This window comes from Eubalaena glacialis, chromosome 13 (genome assembly GCF_028564815.1).
Source record: "Eubalaena glacialis isolate mEubGla1 chromosome 13, mEubGla1.1.hap2.+ XY, whole genome shotgun sequence".
Classification (NCBI taxonomy): Eukaryota; Metazoa; Chordata; class Mammalia; order Artiodactyla; family Balaenidae; genus Eubalaena; species Eubalaena glacialis.
Genome location: NC_083728.1, coordinates 46,464,384 through 46,482,001, shown reverse-complemented (window position 1 = coordinate 46,482,001; position 17,618 = coordinate 46,464,384). Strand labels below are relative to the sequence as shown.

At 41.2% G+C, this 17,618-nt stretch overlaps 1 protein-coding gene across 3 annotated transcripts in view; it reads left to right on the top strand.

The window, feature by feature from the left end:
• Positions 1 to 17,618, top strand: part of TASP1 (taspase 1) — a 241,449-nt gene that overhangs the window by 107,621 nt on the left and 116,210 nt on the right. For 2 of the 3 annotated variants that reach the window (XM_061208372.1, XM_061208371.1), the window contains one exon: positions 4,149 to 4,227. In XM_061208372.1, coding sequence (XP_061064355.1) covers positions 4,149 to 4,227 — 79 coding nt within the window. The remainder of the gene's footprint in view (positions 1 to 4,148; positions 4,228 to 17,618) is intronic. The other variant, XR_009703188.1, reaches the window with a different exon arrangement.

Here is a 17,618-nt window from a genome sequence, read left to right as displayed (position 1 = left end):
ATGCTCTGTGTGCTTTGTCTCTCACGTTTGAAGAAGAGTCAGTGTCACAGTTGCTTTGGACACGGTGGTTAGCTAGTGCTTGGAGCAGAGTGATCTGCTTCGTGGAGGACATCTTTGCAAAGCCCCAAGTGATGTTCCCTGATCTGCCCTTTATTGTGGACAAGCCACTCACAGTCGTATGGTGGGAAGGGGAAGGGAAGAATAATTAATTTTGTGCTACTCTTTGCCTACCATACAAGGGGATTTAGGAGGAATGATTACTCAACATGTGGAAATGCTTTGAACTCAGTATAAAAAGCCTTTGTCTGGTCATGGTATTTTTCCACATTATAAAGCCCTGTGTATTTGTCAAGTTTGGAATAAGAAAACCAAGCTTGGCATATCAGATCTGGATGCCTCGGTAGAGAAAGAGAGAGAAAAGCCAGCAGAGGCGCCTTCATTGCATTGCAATTCCCATGACTTTCTTACTGGTTTTTGTTTGATTTCGTTAGCAAAATAGCAACAACAGAACCAAGGATAGTGCTGGACTACATTAGCGGGATATTACACCGAACCCTGGACGTGGGGTTGCCCTGGAAAAAGAAATACTGTAAAACTTAACACGTACACATTTGAAAGTTGCTAAGAGAGTAGGTCTTAAAAGTTCTCACCACAAGAAAAACAATTCTGTAACTGTGTATGATGACGGATGTTAACTAGACTAATTGTGGTGATCATTTTGCAATATATACAAATATTGAATGATTATTTCGTACATCTGAAGCTAACATAATGCGTGTCAGTTGTACCTCAATTAAGAAAAAAAAACCTTACATACTGATTTGCCCCACTTGGCTGGTTTATGAATGCATAGCTTGTGAGAGCTGATAAATCAGGAACGGGTGTGGAGGAGTAAAGAAAGGTGCTTACAGGGAAACACAGTTGCTGAATCGTGTTATATTGCTCAGATCGAGGAGAAGCAATAAGCCTAGAAATATGCAAGCATCAGATGGGCGGTAAAGAGCCGTTCTTCTTGATGATCAGGACAGAATGAAACAAAATGCTCAAGCAAACTATTAAAAAAAGCAAAGATTAATTATTTTTTTAAAATGTGCTGAAACTAGCTATTCTTATATACATTTTAAATGCACAAGTAACTCTTTAAAAATTTTAGCATATTACCCGTATCACCCAGCTGCTGAAGTGGCAATTTGAAGTAGAACTTGTTTGCTTCCTCAGTTTATCGTAATAGTTAGAATTTACAAACGGGACACGAGAGAGGAATTATTGTCATTATGTTCTACTCGCCCCCAGCCCTCACCCTACCCACACACAAACAGGCAGTTGAGTTTAGGGGCTAAGAGTGTGGATTTGGGATTTAGGTAAAACTTTATTCTGACCCCCCCCCCACCCCGCTCTCCAGTCCCCTCCCCATGGACAAGTTACTCAACGCCATTAAGTTCTACTTTCCACAACTACAAAATGGGGATAAATAGCTGCCTTACAAAGTTCGAGAAGGTTAAATGACATAATGCATTTCAATTGCTTATCATAGTACCTCCTAATAACAGCTGCAGCTGCCGTTTATTAATCACTGGCTCTGTGCAGCAAGTGTGTTAAATTCCCATGATCCTACAAGACTGTGAGGTGGGTGTTTTTATTACCCTCATTTTATAAAAGAGGAAACGAAGACCCAGAGAAGATTAAGTTATAATAATATCATCATTTGTATGACCTACTTTTACTGCATGATAGTAGCTTCGATAAAATTTTACTCCTAAAAAGAAGGAAGCCTTTTGCTGTTGCTCTTGTTTTTAAAGATCTGCTTAAGGTTGTTATGTTTTAGCCAAAGGAGTGGATAAGAGAGGGACAGTCTCTGATTCTTTCTTTTATCTTAGCCATCACTGTCTCAGCCCAACCAATTTCAGAAGGTTAAGAAGGAAGACAACTTTAGGTCATGAAATTGAGGAGAGAGAGCATAAAGGAAATTTTGCGTAGAGAGGAGAAACAAGAGTAAGAATAAACTTCCTTTTCATGGCCTCCACTGGGCTTCTCAGGGGTGTCCTCTTGGCCATATTTACTATTTTTTAGGTGCAGACTCCTGGTCAAGATAATTGTGGGAAATGGAAAGGGCAATGGGCTAAGATCCAGGGTTTCCAGTGAAGGAAGAATGGGCCCTTCCACGGAGGTCACATGTTCTCTGAGACTTCGGCTGACCCAACACCCAGCCTAGGTAGTACCAGTGGAATGGCTTATCCCACAGGTCTGCCATTTTATTCTGAAATCCATATGTTGAATTAATTCCATAGAGCTTTTAGTTGCCACACTCACCCATCTGTCTTGTGTGTTTTAGAAGCATGGTGTTTTCAATATGCCTGCCATATCAGGGGTGTTGTGTTCAGTTCTTGGTTCTACTTTTAAGAGGGGTATTGTCATTGACAGTGGGGGATGGCAACTGTGGATCACACGAACATGGTCCGACTTCATCTCCAATTATCCTGGACCCTGGATCATTTCTCAAGGAGGGTCATTAGGGAAGTGGGGTGGGTGTGTGCATCTCAATGTCTTGGGGAGCAGTTCACAAATTCTTTGAGAGAGAAAAGAGAAATCAGGGCATTAGAATAGGTGTTTTCAAAAATTTGGAGAACTTTAGGGGAAGGTTAAAGTATTTCCAGAGAGTAGACCTAGGATTGGTGGGTGGAAGTTAAGGAAGCACTTTCCACCAATGGAAAGTGTCCAGAAGGGGTATATGTTCCCACATGAGGTGGTGAGGTTCTCAGTATCAGAAGTGCCTGGGATATTTCACGAAAATCCCTGTTCTGGGTAGAATATTAGAGCAAAGTAGTTCTGAAGTCCTTGTAAAAAAGAATAAAATATCATAGAAAGCTGAAGTCTGTCTGGTCACCATTCTCAGTCTAAGCTTCTTCTTCCAGTCCTCACAAGTGAGTTTCTAGAATATAACTGTGCTATTTTATGGGACTATCTTTTGCCTTCATCAATCACAGAGAATGCTGAATGTCTTGTAGTTTGCTGTTTTGTTTTTTTTTTTTTAACTCAATAGGTTTCAGAGTTTCTTCTGTAATAGTTCTTAAAAATCTTTTTAAAGAAACTTAATCCTTTTCCACATATTGCTATGCCAGTGTTTATTTAGCCATTTCTGTACTGATTGAATTTATGTTGTTTTCAGTATTTCATTCTTATCAAACAGGTGATAATGAACATTCTTGACCATGCCTCTTGTATTTCTCTGTAATAGCTATCTAAGGGTTTTTCTAATTCTGCTTCTAAGGAATGGAACAGTTATCAATTGTGATTCCCCTTCCAAAGGCAGAGAAAATCATTGTGAATATTGAAGAGGTGAATCCAGACATTCTGGGTGGCACTGTTGGAAACAAAATAGGAATGATTGTCACACACTTTTATAAAACCACAGCAGCTTATTGTGTTCCTGGTGGTTTCAGACATATACATTTTTTCCACCACCTCACAAAGCAATTAGCTTGAACGGGCCTTTTTGTCTCCTTTCTTTCTATCTGGCAGAATCTAGCACAGTGGTGAGCAGGTACTGGGCCCTTCGGTGCATACCTGTTTGCAGTTCCTGTTGTGCCACCCCGAAGGAGGCAGGGAAAAGGCACTAAAACCTAAAGCAGCGTTTGCTAGAGCGTGGCAGGAGGACCACCCGCGTTCCGGGCTCCTAGGCCCGGGTTAATGATGCTGGTTCCTGGGGCAACCTCCAGACCATCAGGGTATCTGGGAACCAAGGTTCCTATCATCATGCTCCCCAAGAAATCGGACACACACCTAGTTTGACAAGTGTTATTTTAAGGCAACCACAGTGATTTCAAGGGGCCAGAAGAGCAACACCTGACAAACTACAATAGAGGGAAGATTTTTCAGGGAAGGAAAAAATTACTGTTGATGAGACTAAGAAACTTTCTTTTGCTATTTTCTGAAAAATTTTAGATTAGTACCTAGCTGAAAATATAGTTTTGTTAATGTTAGAACCATTGTTTGGGTAGGTCTTATACAACCTCTGGTTATCGCTCATTTGCTATACATCATTATTAGATGAGGCTTTATTAGATGGGTATGATTTCTGTCTTCTGTTGAAAGCTAGTAATTACGTGTAATAATCTTAAAATCTTGTATTTATCTATTTTTCCCCCCAGGCTGCTCTTTATGGATGTGGCTGCTGGGCTGAAAATACTGGAGCTCATAATCCCTACTCCACAGCTGTGAGTACCTCAGGTATTTGCTGCTTTCATGACCATTTTTCATAACTTCAACCTTGTAGGTCATTTAATGATTGAAAACTATAGTTTTATGTAAACACAAAGCATGTGCTAAGACGTCACATGGATAAGAACATTGATGCCTGAAAAATCTTTGATATTTGGGAGCTTTTGAGAATTGTTTTACAACGTAAGTATCACAGTATAAAGGCTTTGCTAACATTTTCAATACAACTTTGGAGTTAACTAAAATTTAATTGTATTTTTAATGGATTTTTTTTTCTCTCATGACTCATGATAGTACCAAATTCAGGTCAAAATGATATAAAAGTAGCAAGGCATTTCAAAAACTAAGAGGTCATTTCTTGAGTAAAATGTTGACATAAAACTTGCAAGGTGTGTTTCAAACTGTGTAGTTTATGACATCTACACTTTTGATAAAATGTAGGTCCTTTTTTTGTATTTGTATTAGAAGAGTCATTTTCATTTAGAAGTGTGTGTGTGTGTGTGTGTGTGTGTGTGAAAGTGAGTGTATGTTTGGGGGGAGTCGACTTTTTAAAAAATTTTTATTGGAGTATAGTTGATTTATAATGTTGTGTTAGTTTCAGGTGTACAGCAAAGTGAATCAGTTATACGTATACATATACCCACTCTTTTTTAGATCCTTTTCCCATATAGACCATTACAGAGTAGTGAGTAGAGTTCCCTGTGCTATACAGTAGGTCCTCATTAGTTATCTATTTTATATATATTAGTGGGGAGTGGATTTTAATGGGCAGAATGGTTGTTGTCTAGACCCAGGTTTTCATATGCTTTTGCCAGACGTACTTGAAGCTCTTCATGTAGTTGATATGCATGGTTGACATAATAATATTGGTTCATCCCCTTTGCTGTGCTGTCTCTCAAGTTACAGTCCTAGGCCTTTCTCCCCGACGTCCTCAGACTTTATCAGGAGGCCGGTAGACATGGCTGCTTTTCCTTTCTTTCTCTGTTCAGTTTCTTGCCACATTGTTTTCTGTCCCACCGCACTGACCACCCACCCAATCCAAGAGCCCTCCTCTCCTGCTCACTCTTGCCTCTCTGTGGTCTCTGGCACAGATGACTCTTTTCTTTCCATCTCTAGCGTAGATCCTGAACCTCTCTTGGTTTGTCCTGCTTCTCTGACCTGCTCCATCTTGTCCTTCGTCACGGACTCTTCCCATTGCTAATGACCCCAGTGTGGGCCTCCGCCGGCTTTTCTTCATCTCACTGTGTGCTTCCTCTCGGTGATCTGGTATTATTGCTGTTGTTCTCATGATTTCAGCGGTTATCTTTTTTTTTTTTTTTTAAAGAAAGTACTCGAACTGTGTTTTTTCTTTTTTTTTTAAAATTTATTTTTATTTATTTATTTTTGGCTGTGTTGGGTCTTCGTTTCTGTGCGAGGGCTTTCTCTAGTTGTGGCAAGTGGGGGCCACTCTTCATCGTGATGCGCGGGCCTCTCACTATTGTGGCCTCTCTTCCTGCGGAGCACAGGCTCCAGACGCACAGGCTCAGTAGTTGTGGCTCACGGGCCTAGTTGCTCCACGGCATGTGGGATCTTCCCAGACCAGGGCTCGAACCCGTGTCCCCTGCATTAGCAGGCAGATTCTCAACCACTGCGCCACCAGGGAAGCCCAGCGGTTATCTTTTAACATATTGGCTTCCACGTCTATCTCCACTCTGGACTTTTCACTTGAAGTCCACCTGAGTTCCTTCTGCCTTCCTGTTGGATACGTCCCTGTGGGTGTCATGTGTGCACATGAGATTCAGCAGCTCAACTGAACACCTTGTTCCTTATTCCCACGCCTTGGCCATCTTTCTCCTGTATTCTTTTTCTCTTTTATTGCCATCACTATCCTATTTGGTCAGACTTGAAATCTTGGTACCATTCTCATATTTGTAGCTTCTTTCCATTTCTACTGACCTGACCCTGTTATTTCAGACACCCAAGCTCCTGCCCGCCTGTTGTAGCAGCCTCCTGACTCAGATCCATTATTTGCATTGGTGGAAAAATTTGATTTTGAGCCACTCAGGTGAAGTCCAAACACAGATTAATGTTGAATCTAAACCATGCTAATATAATAGACAAAAAATTGTTTTTCAGTCTCTCCATTTTGAAGAAGTGAGCATAATGTAGTAATATGAGTTAAGTTTTAATTTAATATTGCTGGCACATGAAAATCTTTACACATAATACTTAGGAATTAGCTTGTGCATAATGAAGTATGGCCCATGTCTATGGAAAATTGTATTTGAACAAACCAAAGTCTAAAATAGGTAATTCATTGTTTCATTTTTATTTTCCTAAAGAAATATCAGTTGGTATCATGTGTTGTGTTGACTTTATTTTTGGTCAGTATGTGGTTCATGAGTTGGTTTGTTGCTATTTAAATGTTAGGAGACCTGAATTCTACTTTAAGCTGGAATCCTGAGTGCCTGTCTCACAGTGTCACTTTGGAAAAGAAATTCAATCTCCTTGGGATTGTCCACCTCCCTTTTTAAAATTTGGTGATGTGGAATAAGAGCACATAAATCTTTATAGATTTGATTCTATGAAGTAGATTGCAGTGGGTGGGTAAAGTTAAAATTGTAAAATTAAGGTCTTTCTCCCTTCCCCTTGAATATTTCCTTCTTTGCCCATCTTGTATCCACTGAAGATAGTTTTATATGACTAAAGATAACTTTAGGTTTCCAGTTTATGATATCTAGTGTAGCTTTTTAGCTTGGATGCCCAGCTCATCATGTTACACCCTTCTTAAGTTTAAGAACTAACCATCATCAGCCTACAGAACCTGAGGATAATAGAGCAAGTCTCCAGTTCCTTCTATCTGTGGGACTTTGTGTGATTGCTTCGCCCTTGTTTCTCCTGGGGCTGTTGCTATGAGGTTGACGATGGAAACACATGGCAGAGTTGGGTGACCAAGTCAGAAGAAAGGTGGAGCACAGAATTTTGCAACTGTTTGGTCAACATAAAAAAGACGTGTGCCTTAGGCTGTTGCAGAAAATCCAGAGACCTGGCCTACATTTTAGGTTTATAGTTCTTGGAAGGTGATAATTGAAAGACAGAGGGAAGATAGTTAGTTATGCTCAGGGTAGGGCTCTCCTAAGGCCAGACAGGCGATGTGGTCATTAGCCTGCGGGATAAACTCCAGCATCTTGTTCTCATCACGGCGGGGAGGAATGAATGGAGAGTGGGGAAGAGCGTAGTGGGGCAGGAGCTGACCTTGCAAACCCTGACTAATGTTCCTGCATCTTGGAGATTTGCCGAGCTAGGGAGGTTCTTGTTCAGACTCTTCCACTCACTGGCTGAGACATCCTGGCAAGGAGTTATTTGTACCACAGGAATAGTATCTATCTTAATATTTATGAGGATTTAATGAGCTGACGTATGGATCTCTAGAACTTATTCATCTTACACACCTGAAACCTTATGAATTTTGAATAACACCTCCCCATTGCTCTCTTCACTAACTCCTGGCAGTCACCATTACCCTCTGCTTCTATGAGTCTGACTATTTTAGGTACCTCATATAAGTGGAATTGTGCAGTGTCTGTCCTTCTGTGACTGGCCTGTTTCACTGAGCATAATGTCTTCTGGGTTCATCCATGTTGCCATATATGGTAGGATTTCCTTCCTTTTAGAGGCTGAATAATATTCCGTTATATGGGTATACCACATTTTCTTTTCTTGCTCATCTGTCAAGGACACTTAGGTTGTTTTCATATCTTGGCTATTGTGAATAATGATGCAGTGAACACGGGAGTGCAGGTACCTCTTTGAGATCCTGATTTCAATTCTTTTTGATAAATACCCAGAAGTGGAATTGCTGGATCATATGATAGTTTCATTTTTGTTTTTTGAGGAACCTTCATACTGTTTTCCATAGTAACTGAACCATTTTACATTCCTACCACCTGTGTATACAGGTTCAGATAACTCCATATCCTCACCAACATTTATCTCTTGTCTTTTTTTTTTTTTTTAAACATCTTTGTTGGAGTATAATTGCTTTACAATGGTGTGTTAGTTTCTGCTTTATAACACAGTGAATCAGCTATACATATACATATATCCCCATATCTCCTCCCTCTTCCGTCTCCCTCCCACCCTCCCTATCCCACCCCTCTAGGTGGTCACAGAGCACAGAGTTGATCTCCCTGTGCTATGTGGCTGCTTCCCACTAGCTATCTATTTTACATTTGGTAGTATATATTAGTCCATGCCACTCTCTCACTTCGTCCCAGCTTACTCTTCCCCCTCCCCGTGTCCTCAAGTCCGTTCTCTATGTCTGCGTCATTATTCCTGTCCTGCCCCTAGGTTTTTCATAACCATTTTTTTTTTTTAGATTCCATATATATGTGTTAGCATACGGTATTTGTTTTTCTCTTTCTGACTTACTTCACTCTGTATGACAGACTCTAGGTCCATCCACCTCACTACAAATAACTCAATTTCATTTCTTTTTATGGCTGAGTAATATTCCACTGTATATATGTGCCACATCTTCTTTATCCATTCATCTGTCGATGGACACTTAGATTGCTTCCATGTCCTGGCTATTGTAAATAGAGCTGCAATGAGCATTGTGGTACATGACTCTTTTTGAATTATGGTTTTCACAGGGTATATGCCCAGTAGTGGGATTGCTGGGTCGTATGGTAGTTCTATTTTTAGTTTTCTAAGGAACCTCCATATTGTTCTCCATAGTGACTATCTCTTGTCTTTTTGATAATAGCCATTTTGACAGATGTGTGGTGATATCTTGTGGTTTTAAGTTGCACTTCCCTAATGACTAATGATGTTGAACACCTTTTTCATGCACCTGTTGGCCGTTTGTATGTCTTCTTTGGAGAAATGTCTATTCAAGTCCTTTGCCCATGTTCTAATATTGTTTTTTTGCTATTGAGTTGTAGGAGTTTCTTATCTATTTTAGATATTAACCCCTTCTCAGAAGTATGGTTTATAAATATTTTCTCCCATTCCGTAAGTGTCCTTTTCATTTTATTGCTTATTTCCTTTGCTATGTTGAAGCTCTTTAGTTTGATGTAGTCCCACTTGTCTGTTTTTGCTTTTGTTGCCTGTACGTTTACTGTAATATCCAAGAATAAAATATACCAATGTGAGACACATACACTAGGGGGAAAAAGAGACTGCCAGTTATATTATGACACATGGCTTTCTCATCACTTAACACAATGGCTGTTGCTTTACAAGAAACTATAGAATTGGGGGTATTCTTCCAACGAGAAATATTTGCTTCCCTGGTAACAATGTCATGCCCCTTTGCTATTTCCATGCCTTCCTATGTATACAATCACTTTTGGTTTGAATCGTGTATCATACCGTAATCCTTTTGAAGACATTATAAATGGCAGTTACACTCAAAACACGTAGTTCCAACATGGCACACAACTCAACCGAAGGGTCAACAAATGGGAACAGCTGACCTCTAGAGGCAGTGATGGCTGTGTCACAGCTGCAAGCTGGAGGACAGCCATGGGAGGATGCCATCAATTACAGTGCACCTCCCGATTTCCAAAAATTTAAAATGTGAAAAAAAGTGTGCTTTTCTTATTCTCAGCTTTTTTGTGAAAATAAATAATTAGTTTCAAGCTTTCTTTAAGTGGTGACATAAGCTCTTGAGAAAAGGGGGCTTGTGGGACTTCCCTAGTGGCTCAGTGGTTAAGAATCCACCTGCCAATGCAGGGGACACGGGTTCGAGCTCTGGTCTGGGAAGATCCCACAGGCCGTGGAGCAACTAAGCCCGGGCACCACAACTACTGAGCCTGCTCTCTAGAGCCCGAGAGCCACAACTGTTGAGCCCGTGTGCCACAACTACTGAAGCCCAAGCGCCTAGAGCCCGTGCTCCGCAACAAGAGAAGCCACCACCAATGAGAAGCCCGCGCACTGCAACGAAGACCCAATGCAGCCAAAAATAAATAAATTAATTAATTAAAAAAAAAAAAAGAAAAGGGGGCTTGTGGGTGTATTTGTGTTTCCTGAGTGCCTGGCACAGGGCTTTGCACTTAGTAAATGCTTAATAGACAAATTAAAATTTAAAAATGTATATGCATGGACAATATTTTATTATAACCATCAAACTTGCTAAGAGACTGGAACATAGTTATTCCAACCATTAAAAAGAAAGAATAGTTATATAACGTGGTGGAAGTGCTAAATTACCACACAATGGCAATCATATTACAGTAAATAAATGTATCAAGTTAACATGTTGTACACCTTAGATTTACACAATGTTATATGTCAAATATATTTCAATGAAAAAAAAAAAACGGAGATGTGTATGTGATTCTTCTCTCTTCTAGAGGGATTCTTGTCTTTTCAAAAAGATTATTCATCATGGAATTTCTTTAACTAGCATTTTAAAATTTGATTTAATTTGACAAAACCAGATTCACACATAATTTTTCAGTAACACATCGGATGTGTAACGTAAGATACATCTGTGGTGCTTCTCTGGCTGTGGAAAGGAAGAGCAGACTGAGGATCAGAAGGAGGAACAAGCACGAGATGAAGTTTATGCTCTGCTGACCTTAGCATTGGTCTTCTCTTACTTGTCTGTACAGTCTGGTTTTTTTCTTAAAGAGAGACAGTTAAGTCCAGGGGTTTTATGGCAGCTGAGTAGAGATCAGAAGACACAGGCTTCTGCATGGAGAAAGGTCTGCTACCCAATAGGAGACCCAGTGATTTCTGATTTTCTAGGTTCTTTGATTTTCCAGGTCTTGGCTGATCCAGAAAATCAGGGTAGTGAGGGTGTGGCCATGGCTTGCTAAGAGTAGCTTCAAAGGTGGATGGGATAAAAAATGCAAAGAATGAGGCCAGGCTCTTGCTTTGATATTTCTGAGCCAGTGATTGGAGTCTCCTCCTCAAGGGCTGGGAGGTATGTCACCCCTTCTTGATTCTTCCACCTAACAGGCAGCCACAGGTCTTCCTCTGCCCCTCTGTGGGAGATTGTCTAACGAGTCTGTGCTGCAAAGCTCCTTCCGAGGTTCCTTTGTCAGGATGGCACAAGACAGCCTTCCTTGCGAGTCACATGACACAAGAGCCAATGGGACACCACTGCTGGGACATTGACATGTGCCTTGTGGTCACTGCTGTCTGGGGGCCCAGATGGGATGGGGAGGCAGGCAGGAATCTGTGCTTCTGCTTCCTTTGTAAGAGTATCCATTATTTCTCCTTAGTACTCTCTGTATGTCACAAGCGCTCTTGGTGGCTTAGTCTCTTGATTATCATGAATTAGATACTGGACCCTGGACCAGGGTCTACTCTGGACCCTGGGTGCAGGTCACCTAGGGGTTTGGCTTCCCTTCCAACACTCTCTTCCCTGTTCTTTTAGCAACTTTCAAGGTGACTCTTCGAGGAGCTCTCTGTACTCGAGGTCTGTTATTTTTCTTAGTTCTTTCCACTCATTGACTCTTAAATATACTTTAGTCAGGCGTCCTCCTCCACCACTCTACTGACGTGCTCTTGTCAAGATTAACAATCACCTCCAAAAGCCAGTGTCATCCCTTAGTCCTATAAGCAGCATTTGACACAGTTGCTTGAATGACTTGCTTCCCCGGAAATACTATTTTTGATCAAACTCAACTGGTCTTCTTCCTGACTCACTGGCTGCTGCTTCTTAGTCTCCTTTGTTAATTTTCTCATCTTCTTGACCTCTCAGTGTTGGAGTGCCCTGAGGCCTAGTCCTTGACCTTTTCTTTGTCTTTGAATACCCACTGCCTTGGTGTTCTCATCCAGTCCAGTGGCTAAGTACCATATATATGCTGACACCCACATTTTTATCTCCACCCTGGGCCTCTCCCCAGAACTCAGTTTTTTAACGGCTTGTTCAAAGCCCCCACCTGTATATGTAATAGGCAAGATATTGCCCTCTCTGTCCCCACCTGATTCTTCACACAGCAAATGGCACCTCCAGCCTCCCATTGGTTCAGGCCAAAATCTTAGAGTCATGCTTGACCCTCTTTTCTTTTATATATCACCCAATCCACTCCAGCAACAAACCCTGTCTACTCTCCTCTCTAAATATATTTAAAATCCAATGACTTCTTAGCACATTCACTGCTATCGGCAGATTCAACGTGCTGCATCTCTAATCTGGGTTATTGCAGGAGCCCCATAGCTAGTCCCTTGTTTTCTGCTCCTTTTCCCTTTTATTCAGTTCTCAACAACTCTTGAAGGAATATGTTCAAACCTAACTCAAATCATGTGTCATACCTCCTCTTTGAACTGTCCAACGTGTCCCATCTTACTCAGAAAAGCCGAAGCCCTTACGCAGGGCCCGCAAGGCCTTATACAGGGTGCTGCCCACCTTCCCCTCAGGCTGCAGCTCTTGCTTTTCTTCCCCTGCTCATTCACCCGCTTTGCTGTGCTTCAGACATGCCAGGCACACTCCCACCTTAGGGCCTTTGCCTGAGTCCTTCCTTTCCCTTTAACTCTCTACCCTTCGTATCTTATGCCCCTGCCCCCACCTCATCAACTCTTGATTCAGATAATTCACCTTCTCACTGAGATCTTCCTTGACCACCCCATCCATGTAACTCTTCCCTCAGCCAACATTCCCTATCCCCCTCCCATGTTTTTTTTTTTCCCACAGAATGTATCATGTCTAACAATTTATATCTTTTATCTGTTTATTTTATCTTTGTTTTCTACCCCACTCTACTATGAAATTGCATGAGGGTTGGGATTTTCCTCAGCTTTCCTCACTGATGTGTGAATGGTGCTCATCAGATAGAGCCTCTGATGTTTGTTGAATGAATTGATGTGAATGAATATGAACAAATAAATACATTGGGCTGGTGTCTTAGTCAGCTCAGGCAGCTATAACAAAATACCATAGACTGTGTGGCTTAAACAACAGACATGTATTTCTCAAAGTTCTAGAGGCTGGGAAGTCCAAGATCGTGGGCCAGCAGATTCAGTTCCTGGTGAGAGTTTTCCTCCTGGCTTGCAGCTGGCCAGCTTTTTGCTGTGTCATCACATGGTGGGGAGAGAGTGAGGGGAGAGAGAGAGAGAAAGAGAGAGAGAGGGAGAGACACACAGACACAGAGGGAGGGAGGGAGAGAGGGAGCACAAGAGGGTGCAAGCTCTGGTCTCTCTTCCTGTTCTTACAAGGACACTAATCCCATTATGGGGGGGGGCACCCTCATGACCTCATATAACCCTAATTACCACCCCAAAGACACCATCACCTTGGGGGTTAGGGCTTCAACATAGGGATTTGCCGGTGGTGGGGGGGCACAACAATCAATCCATAACAGGTGGAGTGCATTAGGTCAAGCCCAGATGAGTCAGGGCTGAGAGGAAGGTAAGTGCAGGGTTGAGAGCAGTGTGTTCTGATGAGAACAGAGGATCCCTGAAGAAGAGGGGTGAGTGCAAAGTGTGCGGATCTTAACTTGGGGTCTTATTGGGTGTTCTCTGGGTGGCCTTGACTAAGTATTTAAATTTTCTTTTGTATGAAGTGGGGACCCTTTTGAGGAGGGAGATGCTCATTGTTTTGGAAGGTAGATGAAGACAGAGCTTTTGTCTTTGAGTTCGGTCTGGAATGATGAGCGGTGATTCAGACAGAGAGAGGCGAGAGTGGTCAAGGGGTTCAGTACGCTGCTGTCAGTTCTGCTGGGTGGGATCCAGGCTCTTCAGCCCACTCTGCCTCCTTTATATGCCTTCCTAGGCCGTTCTTTCTCACTTACATGGCTGACAGCGTGGCTTCTCAGAAGCTTCTTGTCTTTATGAAACAATAAACTTCATAATCTTTCACACTCGACAAGATTCTTAGAGGGCAGCCACTTAGGCTGAAATCATTTGGGTTTTAATATGTCGGGTTGGGAATGATACTGTGAGAAATCTTTTTATGTGATTTATGACTTCTAGATGTGAGCATAGATAAAACCCTAATATATTTGTAAACATCATCATCTTAAAAGCACTTGACTCTTTGGACTGATTGGTTAGTGTGGGTGGGGAAGAAATATTGTTCATTTACAGATAACAGAGTAGATAAACTCCCAGCACATTTCCCAAAACTAGTTATGTGAGCTGAGAATTCTATTCCAAGACTGTTGCTTACTCTAATTAAGTCTCTTCATATCTGATGAAATATTAATATATTATTTCCTGCTTTTTAGATAACTAAGGTCACTGATGGTTCTGAATTTTGCTAGGTTATTTCCTAGGAAACCAGTTCAGTGTGACAGCTTTGGTTATCATGTATCTTGGATGTTTTAAATGAGTAGATTTTCCCCTGATTGTGAAATAACACATGGTCATTGAAAAGAAATTGGAAAATGCAACTGATAATTTTGCTGTGCTGTGATAGCGTGTTAATATTTTTTGATAGATTTTTGATAGATAAAACAAAAACGACAGTATCATTTAGCTTCTGTTAGTCTTTGTCCCTTTATATTATATGACGAACATTTTTATGATTCGTTATATATTCTTCAAAACATAATTTTAAAGGATATGAAGGATGTCTTTCCCACATAACACAAGTTCAGGCATTTTGCTTTTATGGAAGAAGACTTGTAACTGCTCTCAAGCTATTTTAGAGGCTCTTATCCTGTGCTCTAGTGTCTGGGTGTGATAAAGAAGACAGTCCCTGTCCTTGAAGGACGTGAAATCTATGGCCTTACTTGATGATACAGGGAAGTTTCTTGCCAGTATAGAAGTACATTGAAATACTGGCTGTAATAAAGGCTTGCTGCCCTGAGCCAGGCTCTGCTGCCCTGAGCCAGGCTTTGCTGCATCCCACACCTGAGGGACGTGCCCCACAGTGCCTCCCAAAGGGACCTCAGTGCACCTGGCCACCTGACTCTTGTTGCCGCCATCAGTACCTCTCCCTTCCTGCCACACACCCTCTCTCCAATGTCCCACCCAAACCTGTTGCTTTTATGCTTAGCACCACCCATCACACTCATACCCCCGCTGAAATGTCTCTGGCGCCCCAGGAGAGCTCAGGACATCATGAAGAAAAGTCAGTCTTTCTCTGAAAGACGCTGTAGACTTGGGTTACTGCGGATCAAGTGAGCTCCAAGATGTTCTTTTGATGTTTGTACTTTCTCAGCTTTTTTTTTTCTTTCTTTTCTTTTTTTTTTTTTGGCCAGATACTTATTTTGCATTGCTTTGTTGTTGTTTGGTGAAAGAACAGACTTCTAATTTTAAAACCCAAGGTAAAGAAATGGTAGAAACAGAAGCATAAGATCAAGTGATGGGTTAAAATGCCAGCGCTCTGATCCTTCATGTAACTCTCCCTTTGATTGTTCTCACTTGAAAGAATGCCTTTTCCTTCCCATTGTCGAGCACTACCTGCTGTCAGTCGGAGAGGGAGGAAGTCGAACAACTTGTCAAAGCCTTTCTGAGCTGCCTTCATATGGTTCGCAGAAACAGAGCTGGGTTTTCATTTCTTCTTTCATTCAACAGGAGTCCCTTTCATGTTTGCAAATTGAAAACGCGTGTTTTTCAGTGTGGAGTGAGGCTGTGTGTGCCCTCTGGCACACCTGTTTCTCATTTCCTGACTTGAAAGCATAACCCATCAAAAGGAGCAGAAAAACAATTTCTTTCTGACACGCTGCTTCGTGTTCCTTACTGGACCGAAGGCCTTCGTGGCTTTGCCATCTTCATTCACTCTGTAGAAGGTTCTCGTTAGAGGCAGAGTTCTCTCAATACCAGCAGCGCCTTTTATAGCACAGGGCTGTTTGGGGTATTATTTTGTTGTGGTGGTGGTGGTATTTTTGCAGCTCAGGAAATTTACTTGAAATAAGATTTATTTTTAAAAATACACAGAAAGGTCCTAAAATTTTTTTAATATTAAATTTAGCTGGGCAGTATATGTTGGAAGTGTCTATGTAAGCTGATAAGTGAACTGATTGGCCGGGAATAGGGCTTGGTGAAGCATACGAATGTTTAAATTCCAGTACACTGTTTAACATAAATCAAATATTTCCAACGCATTACTTCAGATTTGTGTGTACTTTAAAGTCCTGCCAGCTTAAATGACTGTGAGGCACAATATGTTGACTTTGAGTTTTGTAAATTGATAATTTGTTGCTATGAAGGTTGTACATGGTGTAATTCATCACTTTCTGAAGGTACATAGTATGTCTGATGTTGCAAGCTGTTATGAAAAAACGATGCTCAGGGAATTCAGGCCTTTGGCTCTCAGATGCTTGAAGCTGGACCTTTGGTTCCTCTTAAGGTTTCCCTGGACATTTTCAGTGTAAGGCACATGGTTGTTTAGACCCAAACTTTGGTTTAGGCTTTCTATTTCTGAGAGTTATTTGGGATAACAATCTTAATGATGTATCTTCAGAAACAGTTTCTCAGGTTCTTTTTTTTTAAACAGCCATTCTTTTCAAGTTTAGTAAGTATGAATCACCTGTTAAAATGCAGATTATGATCCAGTGGGTCTGGGAGTCTGCATTTCTCATAAGCTCCCAGGTGATGCCAGTGCTGCAGGTGGATACATCATACTTTAAGTAGCAAGACACCATTTTGATGGGTGAAGTGATGCTGTCCCCAGCTGTGCCTTGCCTATAACACTCACCCCATACAATTTACCAGTCTCTTCTCTCATCGTGTTCTGGTGGATCTAAAGCTAAGGAGATCTGATGTATATCCTTGACCCTAGGTATCCCTGAGAGCTTTAACAGATAGTTAACGAGTGACCATATAGGCTAGCATGGATAGAGACCACTGAGTCAGGATTATGGTGCTGGCAGGAATGATATTAGCTTTCCTGACTCATCTGGGATACACCTAACCCTGATACAAATTAACCAAGTTCCTGTTGCAAACAGAAGTGGATATAACAACCTGCTAACTCTAAAATGTACTGATAGAGGGGTTAGAAAGACAGAATGCTGAATCAAATGTGTTTTATTTTAACCAGCTCTGTCCATGGTGGCTGGTTAATTTGGGCCAAAAGATTTATTGTTGAATCATGGAGAAAAAGTGGAGACACTGAAGTGTAAAATGTAGAAGCAGTCAGTTTGCATTTTTATTAGCTTGTTATTGAATACATGTCATGGTTCTCATTAGTGAATCACAGCATGATTGAGCCCATAGTATAACACGTCATGACCAAAGGATACCTTACGTTTTTATTTTCAGAATGTTTTGTTCATGTCATGAAAAAGTACATTTACTTGTTTCTTGTATTTGTTTTTGGCTTTGATGAAAAAAAATTTTTTTAGCAAACATTGGCTAGTAGAAAACATGGATAGTCATTTAAAAAAATATGAGTTAGACAGGAAAGAATTAGAGAGTTCTTAAAAATTCCAGAGTTGTTATTTCAGGTCTGCATGGACCCACATTGAATGGAAGAGCAGGTGCACTCCAGAGGCGGTTTTGGGGTGTGGGATATCATG